This window comes from Aspergillus vadensis (genome assembly GCF_003184925.1).
Source record: "Aspergillus vadensis CBS 113365 unplaced genomic scaffold BO88scaffold_39, whole genome shotgun sequence".
NCBI classification, from domain to species: domain Eukaryota; kingdom Fungi; phylum Ascomycota; class Eurotiomycetes; order Eurotiales; family Aspergillaceae; genus Aspergillus; species Aspergillus vadensis.
Genome location: NW_020292077.1, coordinates 166,588 through 187,690, shown reverse-complemented (window position 1 = coordinate 187,690; position 21,103 = coordinate 166,588). Strand labels below are relative to the sequence as shown.

Below are 21,103 nucleotides of genomic sequence, written 5' to 3'. Positions count from 1 at the left end.
ATGAGGCGAATAGAAAAAGAACGCACTGTCTTCTTCCACCCACTCCCCCCAATTCCACGGATCGGAATTCTTCGCTTGCTCGTCTGTCCTGCCTTGCCTGTTCTTTTTCGCTCGAGTGCTCGTCCGAGAAGAACTGAGTAATCAATCCATTATCCGTGTGGTGTATTCCACCAACGACAATCAATGCCTACGCAATCCCAGTTCACTCACCTTCCCGGTGGAGAATGAACCACACATAGTACACACTGTTCATCGGACGAGAAGTGCTGTGCTGTGCTTAGGCCACCACTCACCCACTAACTAACTCCTAACTAATTCTAGTCTCCGAACCTAGTCCGACCTTATTCTGCTTTTTTCCCGATTTTCTTCTTTTTTTTCCTTGTAGAGAAAAAATGTCTTCGATTTGGGTGGATGGAAAGTCTAGAACGTTGTGTTGTGCCATCTAGATTTTGTGGTCTTCTCTTTCTTTCTTCCCCTCCTGCTAAGAATTCTTATCCCCTCATTGCCCCCCTCTTCTTGGATTTCTCGTGTGTCTATCTTCTTTGGGAAGGTGTTGCCTCTTTACTGTACGTCTTTTTTCTCTCTACATGGTGTGATTGTGGTGGCACAGACACTTGCGCATACACCAATCTACTATTACGCCATACCTGCCTTTTTCTACTTACTACTGCTTACTGCTACTGCTACTGCTGCTTCCTGGGCATTGTCTGATCGTGAGAAAGAAAAAGACCCTGAAAAGGATTCCAAGAATCCAAACTGAACGGAACTGAACCCTTTCTGTCAACGCTCTTCTCAACCGTGGTATATTGCAAGTCACTGCCGCTTCTGGAACAAACCCCCCTCTCTTCCAAATTCTTTCTCTTGAACCAAAATATGTGTAGAAATGTTTCCTGTACCCTGTAGTCAACCCCCCCGCCCCCCTCCCTTCTATCCTACCAGTATGGCGCTCGGAGACCAGCCAAACTCGTCAATCCCCCCTCCCCCGCGGTGTCCTCGCGTTTGCGATGCCCCGCCAGCTCTAGGTTGATTTGCCGGTGAATGTGCACCAGCCAGTCTACCGAGCTCTGCGCCTCGTTGTTGCGGTCCTCTACCAGCATCCGCGCAAACTCGTACTCCGCCCCGTCTAGACCCTGCCGCGCCAGCTGGATCGTCACGGCCTTGGATCCCCGGATCGTTGAGAAGTATTGCAGTAAATTGCGCACCTGCGCGTTCAAATGCGTCTCCAGCACTGGGATCGTCGAGGTCTGTGGACTCAACCCCTGCAGCGACGTCTGGCCCTCGCCAAACAGGTCCTCCAGGAGGTTGGGCGACACATGTGAGTGCAGCCACAACAGGCACTGCTGCCCGTTGTCCACCAGGTACGCCCCGCCTTCCTCAATTTTGGAGAAGCTGGCCCGCAGCGAGGGGGGCACTTGCAGTTGTCCCTGTTCGTTGGGGAATCCGTCGGTCGGCTGCATGTTGTGGATCGGAATAATGCGGGGGTACAGGTACAGTGACAGCTCCGTGCACCCGATGGACCGCAGCATCCGCATGTCGTGGATGCGTCGGTCCGACGCCTCTTGTCCGCCTGCATGCTGTCAGACACCCGTGTTTCTCCGATTGACGGTGAGCGAAAGGGGAATTGAGCGGTCTTACCTTTGATAGCCCGCGACTTGATCAGGCTGAGCATGTACATCGAGAACTCCTTCAGGTTCTCCGGCAACACCAATTGTCCGGGAGGATGAGATCCGGAGAAGATCTTGCGGTATCCGCTGAAGATGTCCACCGTCTTCTCGGACACGCTAGCCCGGATGTCCTTGAGGGACTTGTCTAGGGTCTTGGAGGCCGCTGTAGTTCTCATTAGCATTTGTCATTCCTGCCGACAGAGCAAACATACCATCCTTGGCCACCATAGCGACCACTGCGTCTTGATCCACAAACTTCATCGTCTCCATGCCACCCTCATTTACTGCAGCTACGGTGTTGATGCACCGCACCCGACGCTGGCCATTAGCCGAAGTATACAGCAAGGCCGCCTGGAAGTGGGCATCCAGCTTCGGGTCGAGCTTTCCATCGTAGCTGAACACCACTCCGATAGCCTTGTCGGCGTCGATGGCTCCGATCTCGAGGTCAGCTCCGAATGTGTGCTGGACAAAGTTGCCATGATAGCCTGACACCTGCAGTCCATTCGAACAACGGACCTTCATCAGGGCCTGGTAGCCCGTCTCCCGCGTGATCGCATGCGCCAATTCTTTCGAGAGCTTGCGGATATCGCGAGGTGCGTGGAAGTTCGGGTAGAAAAAGGTCTCACCGCCGGTTACCTCAGGGACGTGGCCTGCCAACGTTAGCGTAGTCAGGCAGGGATAGCACGTGTCAACTCACCAATCGTAGCAACGTCCATGTATGTTCCGCTCGGTGCTGCGATAAACATGTCCAGTCCGATTCCAGCTTCGGCCAGATGCCCGGCCGTCTCACGCCATCCTGCATGCTCGGTCGTGAACAGCTTCCTCTCCGCATCGGTGCCGTGGACCTTGGGGTCGTCCCGTAGGGACAGCGCACCAGGGCCCCAAGTGGGCAGGCTAGCGATCGTGCCCACGATCTTACCGCCAGTTGGTCTCAGGGCAGACAATGCCGCGTTAAGGGCGGGCAGCAAGGCTGGCTGTGGGTTCTTGACATGAGAGAAGATGGTCGGGATGCGCTGCAGCAAAGAGGTGATGACGTCCCTAGACTTGTTAGTTGCATAGTTCAACCACGATCGTGTAAGAGACGCACTTGGATTCGTAGGGGTCAACAAACAGTCCCTCGCTGAGAGGGACGAACGGCTCCTCCAAATCGGTCATCACCATCATCTGTGCCTGGTCGAGTTGTGCCTGGAACTGTAAGCTTAGTAGCGACAGGGGATGATTCGAGAACCTACACTAAGGTTGTAGAAGTGCACCTCCTTGTCATAAGTGACAATGCCAACCTTGGCGCCATCAGGTATCCGCCTTGAGGGAGCCTCATCCTCGGGATTCTCCGTCTCTTCGCTGTACAACGCTTCCATGATACCCTTGCACACGCCCTTCAGGAAACCCTTGTTCACCGACTCCTGGCTGACATCAATCAAGAACAGCCACTGAAGACCAACAGGCTCCTTATTCCAGTAATCCTTCGGCACCAAGAACTCCACGGTTCCCATCATCAGCTCCGGACGCTGCATGCGGTCGATGCGCGAGCCGGACGGGTCCAGCGGGGCAAAGTATTCTGGCGGCACATCGTTGGGGAATGTGCACATGTTACAAACAAACTTGTTTCCGCCGGAGCGGAACGACATGAAGGGATTGATATACGCTCTGCACCGGCGGCACCGCGGCGGTCCAGCGTCGCCAAAGTCCAGCACCGGGATCGGCTGTTCACCGTCTAGGCGCGCCAACGGCTGCAATACCATGCCCAGAGGAAGGCCCGTCGAGGAGAGGAAGTCGGAGGTGGATGGGATGTTGTTCAAGGTGAGACGGGCGTACTTGGGGGACGAATTGCCCTGGTCGTGGGCGACGAATGGAACCGCCGCCGGAGGAGGAAGATGCCGCTCCATCGTCGGGTACACATGATTGAAGTAGTATTGCGCAGGTATATCGCGAGACCGGGGAATGCTGGGAATCTGCTCCGGATCGACCTTCCCTTGTGTCGGAACTGCACCGGCACCACCTCCGAACGCTGGGTTCACGGGGGCGGGGATGCTCGCGGCGGGCGAGATGGGACGAGGTGCTTGGTTCAAGCCGGTGTTGAGGAACTGCGAGGTTGGCTGCATGGGGTCCTGGGGAGCAGCTGCGAAGGGTTGCGCGACGGATGCCGAAGCACCAGCAATCTCATGGTGCGCATGCCGATGCTTCTTCTTGCTTGACCGGGCCGCTCCTCCTTCACCTCCCATTATTCCCAAACCACTCATCTGGGACGCTAGCCCAGCCATTCCGGGGTCCACAGGGGCACCCGCCGCAGCTTGCGGATCGGCTTGGTATGCGAATTGTGACGGTGGTTGTTGCAGAGGCTGCTGTGCTGGCGGGGGAGAGCCATAGGCGGGCCATTGTTGATTAGGGCTAGGAACTCCGTACGCAGCACCGGGCTGGGGAGGCGAAGGGCCGGGAGGAACTCCAGCGGCAGGATAGCCTTGCGGAGGCACCTGGTATGCCATTTGATTGGGATCGGAGGGGTTTTCACCAGGCACCGGAGCCTGGCCGTAGGTATGATACATGTTGGGGTCGGCCATAGTGCTTCATAACGCGGGGGAAGCAAATCAACGAATGTGAACGAGGGGACAGAGGGATCGATCACCGGCGAAGAGAAACCCTGTCAGCCACGGACCATCACTGAATGCTGCAAGACGACAACCGGGAAGGGTTTGCACCAAGAAAAGGGGAAGTATAGCAATTAATCGCAACTGACCACCTAAACACTTCCTCGTCGGAGGAGAACCCGTGGCCTTGGCCGCTTCCCCCTCTCGGCCTAGCGCCTGCTTATTCAGCGACCACATCTTTGGCACTGATGGTCTATGTCGATGCCCGGACTCAGGTACAGTCAACTATGAAGGTACACTATTGACCTTTATTCTTCAGCAGTTTCCTAAACCGTATCATAGGTTCTACATATTAAGGCCTCTATAGTATCCCACATATTCTGCTGAGAGAGTAGAATACTCTGATAGGTGGGAAGGATCAGTCAAAAAGGTTTGATACGAACAGCAGAAATTATTTACCCCGCACTGTGTTGTATCTGCCCAACTCTTCATTGTTAACCATTATTGCTTTTTATGTTGGAACGTTTATCCAGTGGCATCCCTCGGAAAGACCTGTTCTTTGACACGATGAGTGTTCCAAATCAGACATCCGTGTCATGTTGTAATAGAATTCAATGAGGACTTACTTCATCGTGAATTTCCTGGATGAAGATGGAGTTATGCGGTCCCTGTCAGAACATCGACTTCCGAGACCTCTTGCAATCCTACCACAATTCAAAAGCTACCACGCATGAGATTCTGCATCAAGTATATTCCACAGAAATCCAGCCTCACCATTCTAGCATTAACGCTCTTCAAGATGCCGCGATAACCGGATGTAAGTTTTGCAGGACGATTTGGGCACATCATTGCCACTTCCGGTCTCAACAATCGTACAGCGAAGTATCCCATGAGAAATTACCTGCATGCCATGAAACGTATGCATGCGCGTGTAAGGTATACAAAGGGCCGCTATACTTTGTCATCCACAAAGATTGGAAATCTGATGACCTCCGATTATTCATTTTACCTATGGGTAATCATCAAAAGTCAGCGATCCCGGCTTTAGTTCGCAGACGAGATCGAGTGATCGCAGAGTTCGAAATACGTATTGCAAAGAGTTAGGTTCCCGGAAATTCGATGGCCTTGAGTCCAAAGTTAACGTCGACAAGATGCAAATATCCCAGAGGAGGACACATTTCTCCTTGAAGGTCTCCCTCGGAATGCATTGCCCTTTGATCTGCGCTCTGAAAGGTGTCTCTCGCTAGCTGCCAAATGGCTACGTAAATGCTACAGGGGACATATAGAGTGTAATAAGCGCGAAGACAAACCGCCTTTCTTCCCCACACGCGTTATTGATGTTGGAAGCTCGCGCAGAAAGCCTCATTTACATGTCAGTAGTGTCGGCGAAACTGGGAGATGGGTGGCTCTGAGCTATTGTTGGGGCGGTTATTCCAGATTTACTCTCAACGCCTCGTCTTTCGACGGCCTCCGCAGAGGACGGTCTTTAAAGCTTTTCCCATCTACTCTACGGGACGCCATCCTTGTGACAAGAGCCCTTGGGGTCCGTTACTTGTGGATCGACTCTCTATGTATCTTTCAAGATGATTCTAGCGACTGGGAAGCCGAGGCTTCGAAGATGAGCAGCGTCTATAGGCATGCAGCTGTCACAATTGCCGCCACAAGCGCAGAATCAGCCAACGACGGGTTTCTCGATAAGAGGGCACCGTACTTTAGCTGCACTTTTCCTTGGCGTGGACGATACTACCAAGTTAGCGGTAGCGTCAATGACGGTTCTCGCGCTGACCCTGTCGTCTTTCGGAGTTGTAGGCTTCCTTTTCACCGGGAGCCGATACGGCATTCGCGCTGGGCCACCAGAGGCTGGACACTCCAAGAGGAGCTACTGTCGAGAAGACTCTTGTATTACACGAAAGAAGAGATGGTTTGGAGATGCCGCGCCGGGAGGGCTAGAGAACCATCGAGAGACGTCAATAGATATGACACCGAGTTTCCGGAACCACAGTTATTTACCCTAGATGAGCCAGATGACAAACACACACCAGGTTCCAAGCGATCAGCTTACGAAACCTGGTTTCAGCTGCTAGAAGATTTTACAGCACGAAATCTCACATTCGAAAAGGATCGCCTGCCGGCGATCGGGGCATTGGCCGAGTCGTTCCATGCTCACTTGAAAGAACAGTACTGCGCGGGATTGTGGAGGGGTGACCTCCTATTTGGCTTGCTATGGAGCATTCGCCATTGTCAAGGTTCGGGAATACCTGCTCCCACGACTGTCCCTTCAAGCGAGCGCGGGCCGTCGTGGAGCTGGATAGGAGCCGACGCATATATCAGTTTGAAGTGGCCCTCGCCAATCGCTCGTTCCTATATGACCTACCTTGCAAGGGTTGTCCATTGCCAGGTTTACCGCAAGTCTCACGACATTTTTGGCCACGTAGAAGGCGCGGAGCTTGTCCTGGAAGCACCGTATCGGCACGTCTGTCTTAGACCCGGCAGCTATTCGAAATTTAGATGGAATCCCGTGAGTTTAGCACAAAGAGTTCTAACGCAACTTGGTCCGTTAGAAAGTACGAGAGAGCTAACACAGATTGCTCTGATGAGGCCTGAACACCTCGAATCAACGGAAACCAGCGGCTCTGTCATCTTTCCGAGCAGCAGCGTGGAGTTCACACTGATCCAGGTTGCAAAAGTGACTGAAACTCTCAGGCCACGACTCTATCTTCTCATTCTACAGCCACACACAAGAACTGAAGCCAATAGTGGGGGACTGCATCGCTATCGTAGGGTTGGACTGCTGCGACTTTGGCCTGAGAGAGAAAATTGCTGGCCTGATGAGCCCAGCCACGCTGTATCTGTCGAGGGGATATCGACAAGACGATTGGAGGATGCTGCATATTGGGAAGTTACAGAAGAAGAATGGCCAGTCGGATCCTTTTTGATTGAGTGATTAAAATAAGTACGGGGTTATATCGTGTCAAGATGTCTTATACAAGTTGGCGTTTATCTTGCTGCGATGTCTGGGTCATCTATTTCGATGAATTGCATATGGTGCACCCTGGTATATGAAAGTTATCATCGTTTCGTAAAGAGTTGTATTCCTGTGAAGACACAAGCCAGCCTTTGTGGGTATGTGATCACAGACACTGCGCCGCATTGGATTTATTAAATGTTTATGTACACGCAGCGTGTTCTGATAATTCGTCCACCTGCTGCAGCCAGCAGCTTCAGCCATCTTGGAGATATACTAGTCCTTCGATTTCCATGCCATGAACATAAGGTATGAGTACTAGGTTGAGCTAAATTGGGAGCCATGAATGAGCGTTAAGCCACTGCTAATCGTTTGTCGCTATAGACTCCATACGCTATTATACGTGGATGCCCTCCAGGACATCTACACGTCTCAACGCAGCCGTTCCGAACCCAAGGAGCTATTACTTCAATCATACACCTGGATATTAGCGTAGCATTCCTTTCAAGTAACCGAGAGTCGGACCTTAGTGAAATTACCTCCGGTCGAGATGCCATGAATGTAATTATTCTTGAGACAAGTTATCTTCAGATTAGAGGTAGGGATGCCCTTGCTGGGATTTATCAGTCCGGCCCCGATAAGAATGCATCTCATTGCATCTGCCCCCCTCCCAGCCACTTCTGCTAGATGTCTAATTCCTTCCGATTAGTGATGGAACTTCATCCAATTTCATGATCACCATGTTAGATGTCTACTAATCTCTTCATTCTATTGTTAACCCTCCGAATCACCCAGAATCATCGCCAGTGCTCGTGGTAACCCTCGCGGGGTTCTCACCGACTCTTGATCGGCAACTGAGCGGTTGAAGTTCCGCATCGACTGATCCCGACGATCACTGGTCGGAATCTACAGAACTACCCTGAATATCGCATTCGAACCACCCACTCGCCCTTGTTGCTTCATTTATTTCTAGGTAAAACTATATCCACACTCCCAGTGCGATGGCTACCATCCACGACAATGACGAGCTTCTTTTAGCCCGCATTGGCTATAAACAGGTATGGTCCAAGCGCCTGTATCCACCATCTGGTGCCTGACAGTCCAGGAATTGAAACGCGAATTCTCAAAATGGTCCACTGTCTCTTATGCCATCTCCATCCTAGGCATCTTAGGCTCAGTGCCCGCTACTTTCGGCGCTCCCCTGGCTGCAGGAGGCCCAGCAACCGCAGTATGGTGTTGGTTCGTGGGCTCCTGTATGGCCTTGTGTATCGGCAGCTCGGTGGCAGAGCTGGTCTCTGCTTACCCTACTGCCGGGGGCATGTACTTCGTTACAAAGCATGTAGTTCCAGACGAACATGTGCCCATTTTCTCCTGGGTACAGGGGTGGTGTAACCTCCTCGGACAGACGGCGGGAGTGTCCAGTGTCGCCTATACTGTCAGCCAGATGTTACTTGCTTGCGCGAGTATGAATTCGGAGCTGGTGGATGGGGAGTATTCATACTCACCGTAGGTCATCGCCCGTAGTCTGCTGACTATCTTAGCTAACGGGACAGTTCTGCATTGGATACGGTGCTCTTGTCTGTGATACTGCTCTGCCTTCTGGGTGTGATCTGCTCAATGACCACCAAGTCTCTGCACCAGATCTTCCTTTGGTTCGCTCCGATCAACAGTATGTCATTTTCTGGAGTAGTTAGAACACAGCTGACCAACTAGTTGCCGCGACTTTCTGTATCTGCTTCTCCCTGTTATGGTTCACGCCGGAGAAGCAACCAGCTACATGGGTATTCACCCATTTCACAGATGGATCTGGTTGGGGATCAAAGGTATTCTCCTTCCTACTAGGCTTCATCTCAGTTGCATGGACAATGACCGACTACGACGGAACCACACAGTAAGTCTACCTTACATCTATGCCAATACCCAGACCTGCTCACACATAGTCCCAGCATGTCCGAAGAAACCCACAATGCAGCAGCCCTAGGCCCCCTAGCTATCCAATGGGCCGTGATAGTATCCGGCATACTCGGCTGGATCCTGACTATATCAATGTGCTTCTGTCTCACAGACTACGAAAGCATCCTCAACACCCCCACCGGCCTCCCAGCAGCTCAGATCTTTCTCAACGCCGGAGGAAAGCTAGGCGGCTCAGCGATGTGGGGACTAGCAATCCTCGTACAGTTCTTCACTGGGTGCTCTGCCATGTTAGCAGACACTCGAATGGCCTACGCTTTTGCGCGTGACGAAGCCCTACCCTTTTCTTCGTACGTTCCCTACCCCACCTCTTATCCAAACAAGCAAACCCAACTAACAACACAAACCACCCAGCTTCCTCTCCCAAATAAACCCATACACCCAAACCCCCGTCAACGCCGTCTGGTTCGTCGTCTTCTTCAGCATCTGCCTGAACTGCATTGCTATCGGTTCCACCCACACCGCCACCGCCATCTTCAGCATCACCGCACCAGCATTAGACCTCTCCTATGTGTCTGTGATTCTAGCACATCAGATATACCGAAAGCAGGTCAAGTTCATCGAAGGGCCATTTACGCTGGGTCGAAGGGGACCGTACATTAACTGGGTATCGGTGATATGGGTGATGTTTATCAGCTCGGTGCTGTTCTTTCCGCCGACGGTGCCGGTGACGGTGTCGAACATGTGCGTTTTTATCCCTTAATGAAGTATCCAGACGAGACTGATTAGTGATTAGGAACTACGGCATCTGCGTAGGTATCTTCATCGCTGCGTTTGCGCTGGTTTGGTGGTGGGTTGCTGCGAGGGGGTGAGTTATCGTTCTATCACTTCATGAGTTATGAGGGAAGAAGAGAGTGGTTACTGACTAGATGAACAGGAGATACACTGGGCCTCGAACAACAGAGCATATGCAGCCTGTTCCGACTGAGGAACCGGGCCTTGCCTATGGGACTATGCAGTGATAGATGGACACCATCTCTCCTGTTCCACACATTCAATCTCCCAACGTGACCATCCTGGACCAGACTCCAGCAGCTGGATAGTACTTTACCCCTAAGAACAGATATAGATCGAATAGAGTAGAATAGACTTAATTCGTTGCATTCGATATGCGCATGAACATAAATCAGTCTGTGGTTACTACCCACCTTCGTAAACCAGGTAAATATTCTACCAGTAAACAAACCCACCTCCATCTCTTTATTCTCACTCTACATACATCATAAAACCAACGACGATCACGATCACAATCATCATCCATGTCCTCTCTCTCTCTCTCTCTCTCTCTCTCTCTCGGCTTTCAGCTCCGCTCCTTACTAGCATTCAAAAATAAATCTACCTCTGATTATAAGTAGATCAGCACTTACAATAGCCAATGTTTGTGATCTGCACGCTAAACCCATCCATCCAATTTGTATCAACTTCTAGACTGGAAATACGGAGTAGTAGTAGTAGTAGTAGCAACGATTACTGCCCAACCAATTCCAACCCGAATCTACTAGTTAGTACCAGTACGCCAAATCCCGAGAGGGGAAAGAGATTAGCGGGAGCTTATCTACAACCATACACATATGGACTGCAGAATGCAGGGGGAAGGGAGGGAAGGGAGAAAAAAAAAAGAAAACAAGACGGATGATGATAAGGAAAAAAAAAAGGAACTAAAATAAAAGCAAGCATATTCAGGAACAGGTATGTGTCAGTGGAAGTTAATTTGGACCTACTTACTGCTGTAAGGTTGCCTTCATTGGGTAGCTAGTATTCAGCTGGGTTCATTGGGAGGTTGGTAGTTGATTAGTGGGTAGTTCGCTGTAACTATTGCTGGAGTTGAACAAATTCAAGTGGAAGTTGGTATCCAGGATTGATAAAGGTAATAATCTTAACTATCTGTATATACAATGCAGTAATCTTATACATGTATCACAAGAATGAAAAAGAAAGAAGAAATATCATCACGACTCATCAGACGCATACTCCGTCATATATATAAATACATCTCAAAACCATTCCCACCGGCCAGTGTTCCTTTTGGTATGTTGGTATACGGAACTGTGCCCCAATCCATGCCCGCTGACGCCATGTCCGTCCGTCTCGCTTTGGGGCTGATCCCCTTGGGTCTTGTTGCCCATTCGCCATTCGGTAGACCAGAAAAAGAAAAGAATGGTAAAGAAGAAAGAAAACAAACGGAAGAAAAAAGAACAAAGAAGAAAGAAATACATACATCGAACAACGAAAATATCGTCACCAGTAAGAATGACGGACCATCCGATCGGACCGAACCGAAAAGAAGAAAATATGCAAACGCAAATCGAAGCGGCAAATAGCCTAGGTAATTAAGAAATCCATGTTCATGTCGCTGATGATCTTCTCCCAGTCCCAACTTTCTTCCATTTTCGTGTCCATCACTTCCCACACTCGCTCCACCACCTTGAAGGCGGGCTCGATGTTGCGGAGATTGGAGTAGCCCTTGAGGGTCTCAAAGCCCTTCTTGATCCTCTCCCGCTGGCGGGGCACGAAGGCAGAACAGCCCAGGAGGAACAGTGGCATCAGCACAATACTGTAGGCACCTGCATCCTGAGGTAGCTGGTCCAAAAAAGAAAGTCCGTCGTCCACAACCTGTGCAATTTTGTCGCTTGGTCGGGACGGGCGGATGGTGCGGTACAGGTAGACCCAGGTGGACTGGCGATATAGTTGCGCCAGGTAGTAGTTCGGCGTGTTGGGCGTATACGAGGTCTCCCAAGCCCGGATGGCGGAGTCGATGGAGACGGCGTCACCGAGAATCTGGTAGTCAACCGCAGGCTCGTAGCCTTCATTGGACCGCTGTCGAATCCGGTCTCGAATCCGAGTTACCTCGGAGATATAATTGAACAGACCATCAAACACTCCAAGGAACATCCCTGCCTGCGCGTGTGGCACAAAGTCAGGCAGCCGTAAGCCGCCCTGCAAATGGGCGGGGCGGCGATCCAGCGACGTGATGGAGTTGGAGACATCATGGTACTGGAAGAACTCGACAATAAACTGCCGGAACTTCTCATTCCTCGGCTGCTGCGTCGACAGCAAGTACCGGGCGGCATCCATGTGGGGTCGGTATTCTCCTTTGGTTTCTCCTTCACAGATGGTGTTCAAGCTGAGCGCTATCGTGGATGCGATTATGGGATCTTCGATCAGAAGCTCAGGGTCCTGCTCAGCAGTACCCGAAGATGCTGTGATATTATCCTTGAGATCCCTGATAGCACGGTGGTAGTGATAGAACTTTCGCTCCTCCAACATCGGATCATGATGGAGACCCGACAGATGCGATCCCGAGAGGCACATGAGCGAGTGCATCAAACCTCGGTGCTGAGTGGCCATCGGGAGCAAGATCTCCTTGAACGGGTTGGAGTCATCGTTGATCAGGGTCAAGACGCGACTAAATCCATAGACGAAATGATCAAGGAAGCGTCGGTCAATCTCGGTTTCGATGCCGTCGATAAGCAGAGGTAGAGAGCGGGCAACCATGTTCTGGGTGCGAACTGCTGTGAAACCAAGGAGTCAGAACGTTCACACAAGTGTCAAGGTGACTGGATCAAAGGTGCCGGAGAAGCAACCAGGAGTAGTAAATACGCACAGCAAAGCAGCTCGAGCATGCCACGGTCCAAGGTGCACTTACCATCCTCAAGCTTCTGCTTACCACTCTTCCATATTTCTTTTGGCGGGTAGCCCTCGCATACTACAGCATTCTTTTGACAGTTGAGACACCTGCAGGAAGGGAAAGAAAGTTAACCACTGCGACCGTTGCGACACAGGATGGACCAGTCAAAGGAGGACGGGAGCTTTACGCTGGCTTGGTTTCGTCGCATTTCTTCTTCCTCCGACGACAGGTGATACAACCCGTCTTGGATCGCCCCTTGGTGATTTTGATCTGATTCCCGGGCGCTGGCAGCGGATGTTTGCGCGGTCGTCCACGTTTCCGTGGGACGTTGACGGGAGCAGCCGTGGAATCCGGATGGGTAGAACTCGCATGGGCCATCGATGTCTCCACTCCCACCGGTTTTATGCTTTGCAACTCGTCCACATCATCTATCTCCTCGATCTTGGGCGTGACCTCGTCCATGGACGCCTCCATGCCGTGGGATGCGATCACGTTGAATCGGAAGGTTTTCGGCGAGGTGTCTGCGGTCGTCGGAAATGGATGGTGTAAGCCGTCTTGAATTTTGACGTCGACCTCGGCAGAGGGAGAATTATCGGAAGGGGCGTCGCCATCCCACGAGGCGGGCGAATCGTTAGATATGCCGTCGGTGGTGCTGATGCTGTTTCGGTGCGAGAGTGACGAGTCGTCTACTAATGGACAGTCGCCGAGGGCGGGGACGTCCGTCAACATGACCGAGCGGGTGGAGTCGCGACGCTCAGCTGCCGGGTTGGTCGATGGCATGGCATGAGGGAGACCGGTGACATTATTGTAGGTAGCGGATGGAGGGAGCACATAGGAGTGAGATTTCTGCATGGACAACATTGGCCCATACACACCTCAAGTTGAGGTGAGCTATGATTGCGAGGTAGACAGAAGAGGGCGATAAAGAGGGGGTGGGAAGATGTGGTGGAAAGGAAGGTGAGCGAACGGGAAGCGAAATGAGTTGGTTGGTTGGTAAATTGGGGGAGTTTGAACCAGCGCGAGGAAGAGGGGTAGACGGGCGACAATGCTTCGGCAATATGGAAGGGGGAAGAAGGTGGTTTAAGAAGGAGGTTGTTGGGGGGAGGTCTTTTTTAAGGAGGGGAAGGTGAAGAAGTGAGTTGAGGATAATAGAATCTCCCTATAGAGTAATTATGATTGGAGTGGGGAGCAGTTCAAGACTTGGCTGTGATTTAGTGGAAGCACGGATTGGACCCGAGGGAGATTAGTCGGTAGTTAAGCAGGAGGATTTCGTGGTGTGGGTGGATGGGGAATAGGCAGGTTTGAATCAGTCAATCAGTTAGCTGTTAGTGTAAGAATAGTTGTAATAGTAGTGGTAGTCAGAAGTAGGAGGAGTAGGAGTAGTCGGGTGGATCGTCCGTGGGCAGTGATTGAAGAGTGGGAGTGCACTAGAGGCAAGAATCTTTCCTCTTGAAACGAGGCTGAATTCGAAGATCCGGGAGAAGAGAAGGATGGGGAAGCGAGTTAATATAAGGAATAGTATGGTATTTTTACTGGCAAGAGGAAGTAGAACCAAAGAAATAATTTTGGGTTTTTTTTGTCTTTCTTATTATTCAATAGGATTCCGAACAGTAGTCATAGGAATGATTAATGTTCCTGACAATCCGTATTGTATGGACGGGTATGGCGATGGGGATGGGGATGGGGCAAGGTATTAACAGTAATTCTCTGTGAATGGATGGCTTGGAGGGGGATGGATGGCAAGACGGAAAGGTAACCAACCCAAGTGGGCAAGTCGAGAGGGCAGTAACAATAATAATAGTAGGAGGAGAAAGTTAGTAGAACTTTTAGTAGTACTTCTGGGCTGCACCGGAGTATTATGAGAATTATAATCATAATTATAATTCTTCGTCTTTTTGTGGTTAATTCATGATTTCACTTGCTACCAACTTGTTTCTTAGTACTATATTTCTGATGGTTGAGCTATGGACTGACTGACTGACGCCTCTGGAGCCCGTCAGACTACTGCTACTGCTGCTACTACCGACATAAGTACAGTAGCTACCGTGCGCAACAATATTAATGAAGGAACAAAAAAGTAAATAAATCATATATTATAATTTCCTGAAAAATCCGAGGAACAATTCCCTTGGGAGAAACATTCTCGTGATGTATGCGGATGGGGACTTTCCCAACATTAGGATTATCATTAGTATCCTCCTGCTCATCTCTGGTTCATTCTCTACTCCTCATCGGTCGGGGAGTGATTGGAGGCATGGAAGTGGACCCCATCAAGAGGGCATCCAAACTAGGCAAACTTTGTGATCAATGCTTCCTGTCCGGGGAGAATCGCAATAATTAACCGTGACAATGACAACAATGCGCGCCAGAGCCAAGCCCACTTTTCGGAGATTCCGCAGCGTGCCAGACAAGCCAACTATACCGGCAGTTCGGCCATTACTATTTTGAGTAATCTAGGGCGTTTTGTTTCTATTGATTTCTCTAACATAGCGGGTCAAAGGATCTGGGACTGATGATGATCAAGAAAATCAAACAAAAGAACTTAATAAATACAAAGACCAAGAGAAAATGAAAAAAAGAGGAAAGGGAAAAAAAAAGACAGGGTCAGTAGGGCATCCATCCATCCCGTCCCGGGCTGCGCTTTTTTTAAACTCTAACATGGATGCGGGGGGGTCGAGGAACGCCAAGACAGTGCACATTTGCATTCTGATTGGTCCATCGCCAGACGGAGAAAAACGCCAAAGAAGCGAGCCAAAGCGATGCTAAACTTCACTAGGTTAACCTGCGATTCTCTTCGCCGACCTGATTTTCGTCGTCTTTCCTTAGTGCCGAGTGCCTAGTTCCAGTTCCTACAGCTTCCACTGACTCCTGCTCCAGCACGGTGGATACGCAAAAGCAAATGATGCTGCTCGAATGAGAAATTTGTTTTTACACCCAGTAGAACAGCCCCAGCTGGGAGGGTCCCCCTCCAGAAAATAAACCTTCCCTAGTCCTACGCATGGATGGTGCACCCTGGGAAAGGTCGCCGGACGGATGATCCTCGTCGCTCACCACTAGATCCTGCTGGGCACACCTTTCGGTTGGCGACCGGCCGGTGTGGGTGATTCCCCAGACCCGTCCAGAATGCAATGGATGGTCCTCCCTCCCCCCTCTCTGCTTCTCCCAGGGGCCCGGCAGCCTGTAAGACTAGAGTGAAAAAATTAGTGATGGCCGAAGCAACTAGCGACTGGCTTGCGTGGAGGATCTGCCCCATCCGGTGAGGCTATTGCCGACTCCATACAACCAGATTGACTGGCAACCTTCCCCAGTCGTACAGGGCCGCGTCGCTATGAGAGAGTTCGTCACCTTGATTGCGAACTGCAGCTGGAAACCCCCGAATCCGTCCTGATGACACAATGCCAACGGGAAGCAGGTCCAGATTATGGAGCAGCCTCGCACCGGTATGTGCAGGTGGTGGCAGTGGCAGTGGTGGAGGTGGAGTTGGTGGTGGTGCTTCTTGTATTGCTGTGGGAACCAGCAACCAACTGATCGTGACCATGGGAATCTCGTTCTCGTATAGTCAGTTAACTTTCCCCCGGCCCCCTAATGGTTTGGTGGAACAAGAACGGGAGGATTGTCTTCTCCAAGTGTAAATCTTCGGAGCCCCCCAAAAATCACACCAGACGATCAGTCTACTAAAAAAAGCAACTACGCAGTTCGATCTATCTCTAGCATATCAAAAGGGGAGAGGCGAAAAATGAGGACCTTCTTTCATCTCTCACAGACCGGACACGTTGAAGCAGTGAATGCACCATGTGTTCGCGGACAGCCCTGCTGCAGTGGAAGAGCGACGCCGATGACGGTGGTGATGACGGGGCGTAGCGTTCTAGTCGGTCTTATGTATTACTTGCATGCCGGGATGACACGGCTCGGGCTCAGCTGGACGCCACACCCCACGCTACGACGACCTTGGACACTGCGCTCTCTCTCTCTCTCTCATTTTCTTGGGTCTCATCAGCCGGTGTTGGACAAATGCGGAGATGGCCAGATGCTCGGGCAGTGACACCACAGGCCAATTTCCCTTGAGGTACTAGTCTTGGAGCTCTTGTCCTCCCTGCATTGTGATCCGTCTGACCAGTCTGACGCCCCCCTTTCGAGTCGTCCGATCTCTTCCCCAGACTGCTGAGAGATACTGCGAAAGCTATTCGTGAGAGCAGATCGGACGGTAATTAGCGAGGATTGACATACCCCTCCGAGCATGCCTTGGTCGTGTTACAGACGGCGACAGGAATGGAAGGCCAGAAAAGCCCTCACCCTGACAATCTGGGGAAAAGTGGGCCAGATCTCCTCTCCTGTGCGCCCCCCAGCACGGACATTCAAGGCACTGCAGATGAATCTTCCATCCAGGACGGCCAACCCATCTGTCCACCAAAGCAGGCACGGATGGCTTGGGAGTGACTCCTGTAGGTACTGGAGGTATTACATCTCTTCCCGTGACCAGAGACAAATTCAATCTGGCAGGTCTGTGATCTTGTCATGGGCGACTGGTTCCCTGTTTATGCGCACGGCACCCCGGGAAGGCTCCGTGCAAAATAGGCAGAGGCCGCCTGCAAATGATTCTGTAGTAGGACTAGGTACTACAACTAGCTGTTCCGTAAACGCTCATAGTCATACTACTAATACTGCTACTCCTACTAATCACACTTACTTATGGAGTACATCCAGGCAGTACGTGAGGGTCATCGCGACCGACGGATCGCCGTGTTGGGGGTCCTGGTCAACGGTCTGTCCTCCTCCATCGCAGGTGGTCTCCTCACTCGACCTTGCCCTCCCACGCCGTCTTTCCCCTCTCATCAGATGTTCTGCCTTCCCTGACATGAGGAGAGAGTGGACTTTTATTGGAGGACTATGTTTCCGAGGGCTTGGACCTCACGGCTGACGGTGATTCGAAACGGCTGGCGAGGAGTAGTAGTCCGCGCCATCTGCCAGACGACGAATTCGGAAGTGGAGCTAGAGCTTAGGCTGGCTAGAGCTCGAGCTCGGAGCTTGAGAGGCTCTGGCGCCGTATTCTTTTTCCCACTACTTACAAAGTGGACTAGGCTTCTGGGTCCGACCGTGCCTCGCTTCTTCCCCTTTTCCGTTGTTTTATCCGCGTGTCGCCGGTTTCACTCTAGCACTCGTCCGGTTCGCTCTAGCGATTAAGCTTGATGATCATGGATGGTCAGATGGTCATGACGATGGCTTTTTTTGTGTAAGAGCCAAGGTCATGAGTGGATTCTCTCTCTCTTTCTCTCTGGCACTCGCCCGAGAGAGGGCAACAGAGAAAGCGTCGTGGGAGACGGCGGATCGCCCAATGGGGAAATCCGTAACGAAGATTACAGTACCTTGTATGTACCCAGCACCTGCTTGAGTGCTGCTATTGAAGCTGGAGAGTTTGCGCTATGCTCTCTCAGCCCACGAGTCCTCCGTTATTTCCTACGAGTCAAGCCGGTCTTGGGGTCAGGCAGGTACAAGAAACTAGGTCGCCTAGCTTCTGTTAGTCACGATGGCTAACCAACACTCGTGCCCGGTCACCGGAAAGCCCAGCAGGTGCTGACGCTGCAAGTGCACTCCTCACGACCAATTTGCTACAACAGGGAATTCGAATTAACCAGCTTGGGATAATTAAGCATTCATAATGGAGCGACGATGCCTGGGTTGAAACACGCCCCACTCACCAGCGGAATGGTCGTGACAAGACCCCTCCTGCACTCCATACTACTCTACCGCATCGGGTATACGTACATGGCGAGAGAGCCATTGCCTTTGCGCCAATTTCTCATTAGAAAGCAAGCACAGCAAGCGGGCGGACATGAGCCCAACCACTGCATGCGAGAAGGTTAACAGCGCCATCTCAACCAGGAGAGTCAGTGGAACGGGACAAGTGGATCCACGGAAGGGTGTTCCCGCCGTATTCCAGTGGAGAGAGACAGGGAGTGAACCGCCGGTTCTGGTCACCTAAATTCTTCATCCTCATCTTTTTGCTTCAGATCAACAAGGCCTGCATCTGCTCACAAATGGGTGTACGATTGAATTTCCTTGCCTTATGCCTGCCTGTCCACGTAGACGCCTACCACCTACCTACCCCGCCATTCTTGTCCTTGCGGAGTCTCGTACCGAGTATTGTACTTACTGAGCAGATCTCTTGACTCGCAGCTTTGTCGCTTTTCATCCGTTGCGATCGTCTTCTCCTCATCACTCCTTGCGTAAATGCGGAGGTGACACGGAGACCTGGATGTGCTTGGTCTTAGCTTGTCAATACGGCCGGTTCTATAGGCACGCCATAAAAACTACGTTAAGGTGATGCCTATTCACCCACCACTCCATCACATTATCACTATAAACCCGACAATTAAGGACTAACAAGCACCTACATCCATCCATAAGAGCATCCGGTATACATCCGACCGTAGCACAGCTCCGTTCCCGCCACTCAGCACCCACAATCCTGTTTCCATAAAAAAAAGCTATAAACACTCAACAGACGGATACAATACCCGTTGCGTAAGTAGTGTATATTGGCATTGTCTACGAAACACGAACCAGAATAACAGTATACCACCTGACCATTCTCCGCACTAGAACGGGCAAGTCAGCCGAACCCCTGCTGCGGATAGGCAGCTGCAGTACCTACTCTAGTAAGCGCTGTTCCAACTTTAACTTTGTGCGTCGGTTGAGAGCGATGATGTTGATGCTTACAGTAGTAACAGGTTTATTATGATTAACCTGCTAAAGGGGCAGGCAAGGCACATCCCAACACACTAATGTCAGTCTAAAGTGGTAGAATGGAGGGATTGACAAAGGTGTTGACTGACCACTCAGGCCCTGGTTATAACTAACGCACGGCCCTGATTCGTAGCCTGCATGAGATGATGAGAATTGAATCCGATTCCAGGAAGTTCGGTGGGGCTCTATGATCTTTGCTTCGCAGATAGATACTCCTTATGGGTGTGTGCTAGCTAGTATGTTGAGGTAGCATGTGTATGCAGTGTGGTAGTATTTGAGTGAGGGAGTGAGAGGAAGCTATCTACTATTTACCCTATAGGGCATTTCTACCTACCACACAACACAACCATTTCTACTTATCACTTCAGACAAAGTGTCAGACTAGAACAAAGACACCAAACTGTAAATATTATCCCAGAATAGAATACAATATCAACGAACGTAGATATGTAGAGTGACCCTGATGGGAACAAATGTATACATCAGAAACCCCGATTCGTACATGTAGACCAACTTTTTCTGTCGCATCAATCCAATTACCTATTCAGGTAGTTACCTAGTTACTTACTGCTTATGGTGACCTACCTAACACTTAGTTACCTAGCGAGCCGCTTGTTTTCTCGATTGCCTGCATAAAGCGGGCACAGTATCCCCCCATGTCTCCACTCTAGTTAGTGTAATTTCTCTGTCGCTGCTCTGTTGTACACAGTACATACACAAAATGCTCTGAGAGAACCAGAATGTACTGTTTCTTTTTATTGATAGATAACCAATATCTCCCTTTATCTCTCCTCATCTTGATATAAGAAATCAACCTGAAAAGAACAACGAAATAAACAAGAAAAAAAATCAAACAACCAAAACAACCCATATCCTCAATAGTAATGTTTCATCCCACCCATCCCACACACACACCCACCCATACAACAACAATACAAACAACATCCATCCATCCATACACAGCCCCATCTCATCCCATGCCCGTCCCATCCATCCCATGCCCATCCCCAATCCACCGATCAATCCACCAAAGCAAAACACTAAGTACTAACTAACCCAACAATTGCGGGGAACAAAATTTAAAAACCGTCTGAGCAGTAGCCAATAACATCGCCCATCAAAGAACACTTATTCAGCCAAGCACACAGCCTTTCAGCCAATCATTGTGCAGAAGTTGCCAATCGTCTGGGTTTTGCTCTCTCCAGCTACCACGGGCATCCCCCGGTTTCCCCCTTCTTCAGAATGAATGATGTGACCTTTTTTTCTCTCTCTTCTTGACTGTTAGGTAGTAGGTACCTAATACTAGTTAGGAGGTGTATGTGTGATCTGATCCGTTTCTCGGAGGCGCCGGTCGGCCGGTCGGTCGGTCGGTCTGTCTGTCGGCCGACCGAGGGAAGATGGTGTGTCTTTGACCCACTATTTACTACTTACTGACTTGCTTGCTTGCTTACTACGTACAGTGGGTGGATGGGAGTACTATTATGTGTCGCGCGGTTGGGTACTGATGGTACCAAGATCTGATGATGATACTGTGCAGTTGGTTATT

The 21,103-nt window shown here is 50.8% G+C and overlaps 6 protein-coding genes across 6 annotated transcripts; 2 read left to right on the top strand and 4 right to left on the bottom strand.

Moving 5' to 3' along the window:
• Nucleotides 1-924: 924 nt before the first annotated feature.
• BO88DRAFT_439357 (Sec23/Sec24 family protein) lies at nucleotides 925-4,381 on the bottom strand. Its single transcript, XM_025709715.1, has 6 exons — nucleotides 2,897-4,381; nucleotides 2,752-2,849; nucleotides 2,361-2,702; nucleotides 1,877-2,316; nucleotides 1,636-1,827; nucleotides 925-1,567 (listed from the first exon to the last, which is right to left on the bottom strand). Exons 1-6 carry the CDS (start codon nucleotides 4,220-4,222, stop codon nucleotides 933-935), a joined length of 3,033 nt encoding a protein of 1,010 aa, XP_025557375.1. The 5' UTR covers nucleotides 4,223-4,381; the 3' UTR covers nucleotides 925-932.
• An 861-nt stretch (nucleotides 4,382-5,242) lies between these two features.
• Nucleotides 5,243-7,193, top strand: BO88DRAFT_398987 (HET domain-containing protein; the record flags this gene model as incomplete). Its single annotated transcript, XM_025705343.1, has 2 exons — nucleotides 5,243-5,348; nucleotides 5,401-7,193. The coding sequence occupies exons 1-2, from the start codon at nucleotides 5,261-5,263 to the stop codon at nucleotides 7,191-7,193; spliced, it is 1,881 nt and encodes a 626-aa protein (XP_025557374.1). The 5' UTR covers nucleotides 5,243-5,260.
• Nucleotides 7,194-7,925: 732 nt separating this feature from the next.
• Nucleotides 7,926-10,147, top strand: BO88DRAFT_476275 (amino acid permease; the record flags this gene model as incomplete). Its single annotated transcript, XM_025711923.1, has 9 exons — nucleotides 7,926-8,272; nucleotides 8,320-8,720; nucleotides 8,768-8,783; nucleotides 8,844-8,883; nucleotides 8,928-9,105; nucleotides 9,161-9,475; nucleotides 9,540-9,869; nucleotides 9,922-9,993; nucleotides 10,063-10,147. Exons 1-9 carry the CDS (start codon nucleotides 8,216-8,218, stop codon nucleotides 10,145-10,147), a joined length of 1,494 nt encoding a protein of 497 aa, XP_025557373.1. The 5' UTR covers nucleotides 7,926-8,215.
• A 1,360-nt stretch (nucleotides 10,148-11,507) lies between these two features.
• BO88DRAFT_430377 (Zn(II)2Cys6 transcription factor) lies at nucleotides 11,508-13,674 on the bottom strand (the record flags this gene model as incomplete). The annotated part of the gene is made up of 3 exons (XM_025709244.1): nucleotides 11,508-12,694; nucleotides 12,832-12,920; nucleotides 13,001-13,674. 3 exons carry the CDS (start codon nucleotides 13,672-13,674, stop codon nucleotides 11,508-11,510), a joined length of 1,950 nt encoding a protein of 649 aa, XP_025557372.1.
• Nucleotides 13,675-15,100: 1,426 nt separating this feature from the next.
• BO88DRAFT_430376 (uncharacterized protein) lies at nucleotides 15,101-16,351 on the bottom strand (the record flags this gene model as incomplete). Its single annotated transcript, XM_025709243.1, has 8 exons — nucleotides 15,101-15,127; nucleotides 15,236-15,292; nucleotides 15,414-15,519; nucleotides 15,616-15,634; nucleotides 15,703-15,765; nucleotides 15,795-15,962; nucleotides 16,034-16,075; nucleotides 16,159-16,351. The coding sequence occupies 8 exons, from the start codon at nucleotides 16,349-16,351 to the stop codon at nucleotides 15,101-15,103; spliced, it is 675 nt and encodes a 224-aa protein (XP_025557371.1).
• Nucleotides 16,352-17,301: 950 nt separating this feature from the next.
• On the bottom strand, nucleotides 17,302-17,670 carry BO88DRAFT_353027 (uncharacterized protein; the record flags this gene model as incomplete). Its single annotated transcript, XM_025703619.1, has 2 exons — nucleotides 17,302-17,439; nucleotides 17,512-17,670. 2 exons carry the CDS (start codon nucleotides 17,668-17,670, stop codon nucleotides 17,302-17,304), a joined length of 297 nt encoding a protein of 98 aa, XP_025557370.1.
• Nucleotides 17,671-21,103: the final 3,433 nt, after the last annotated feature.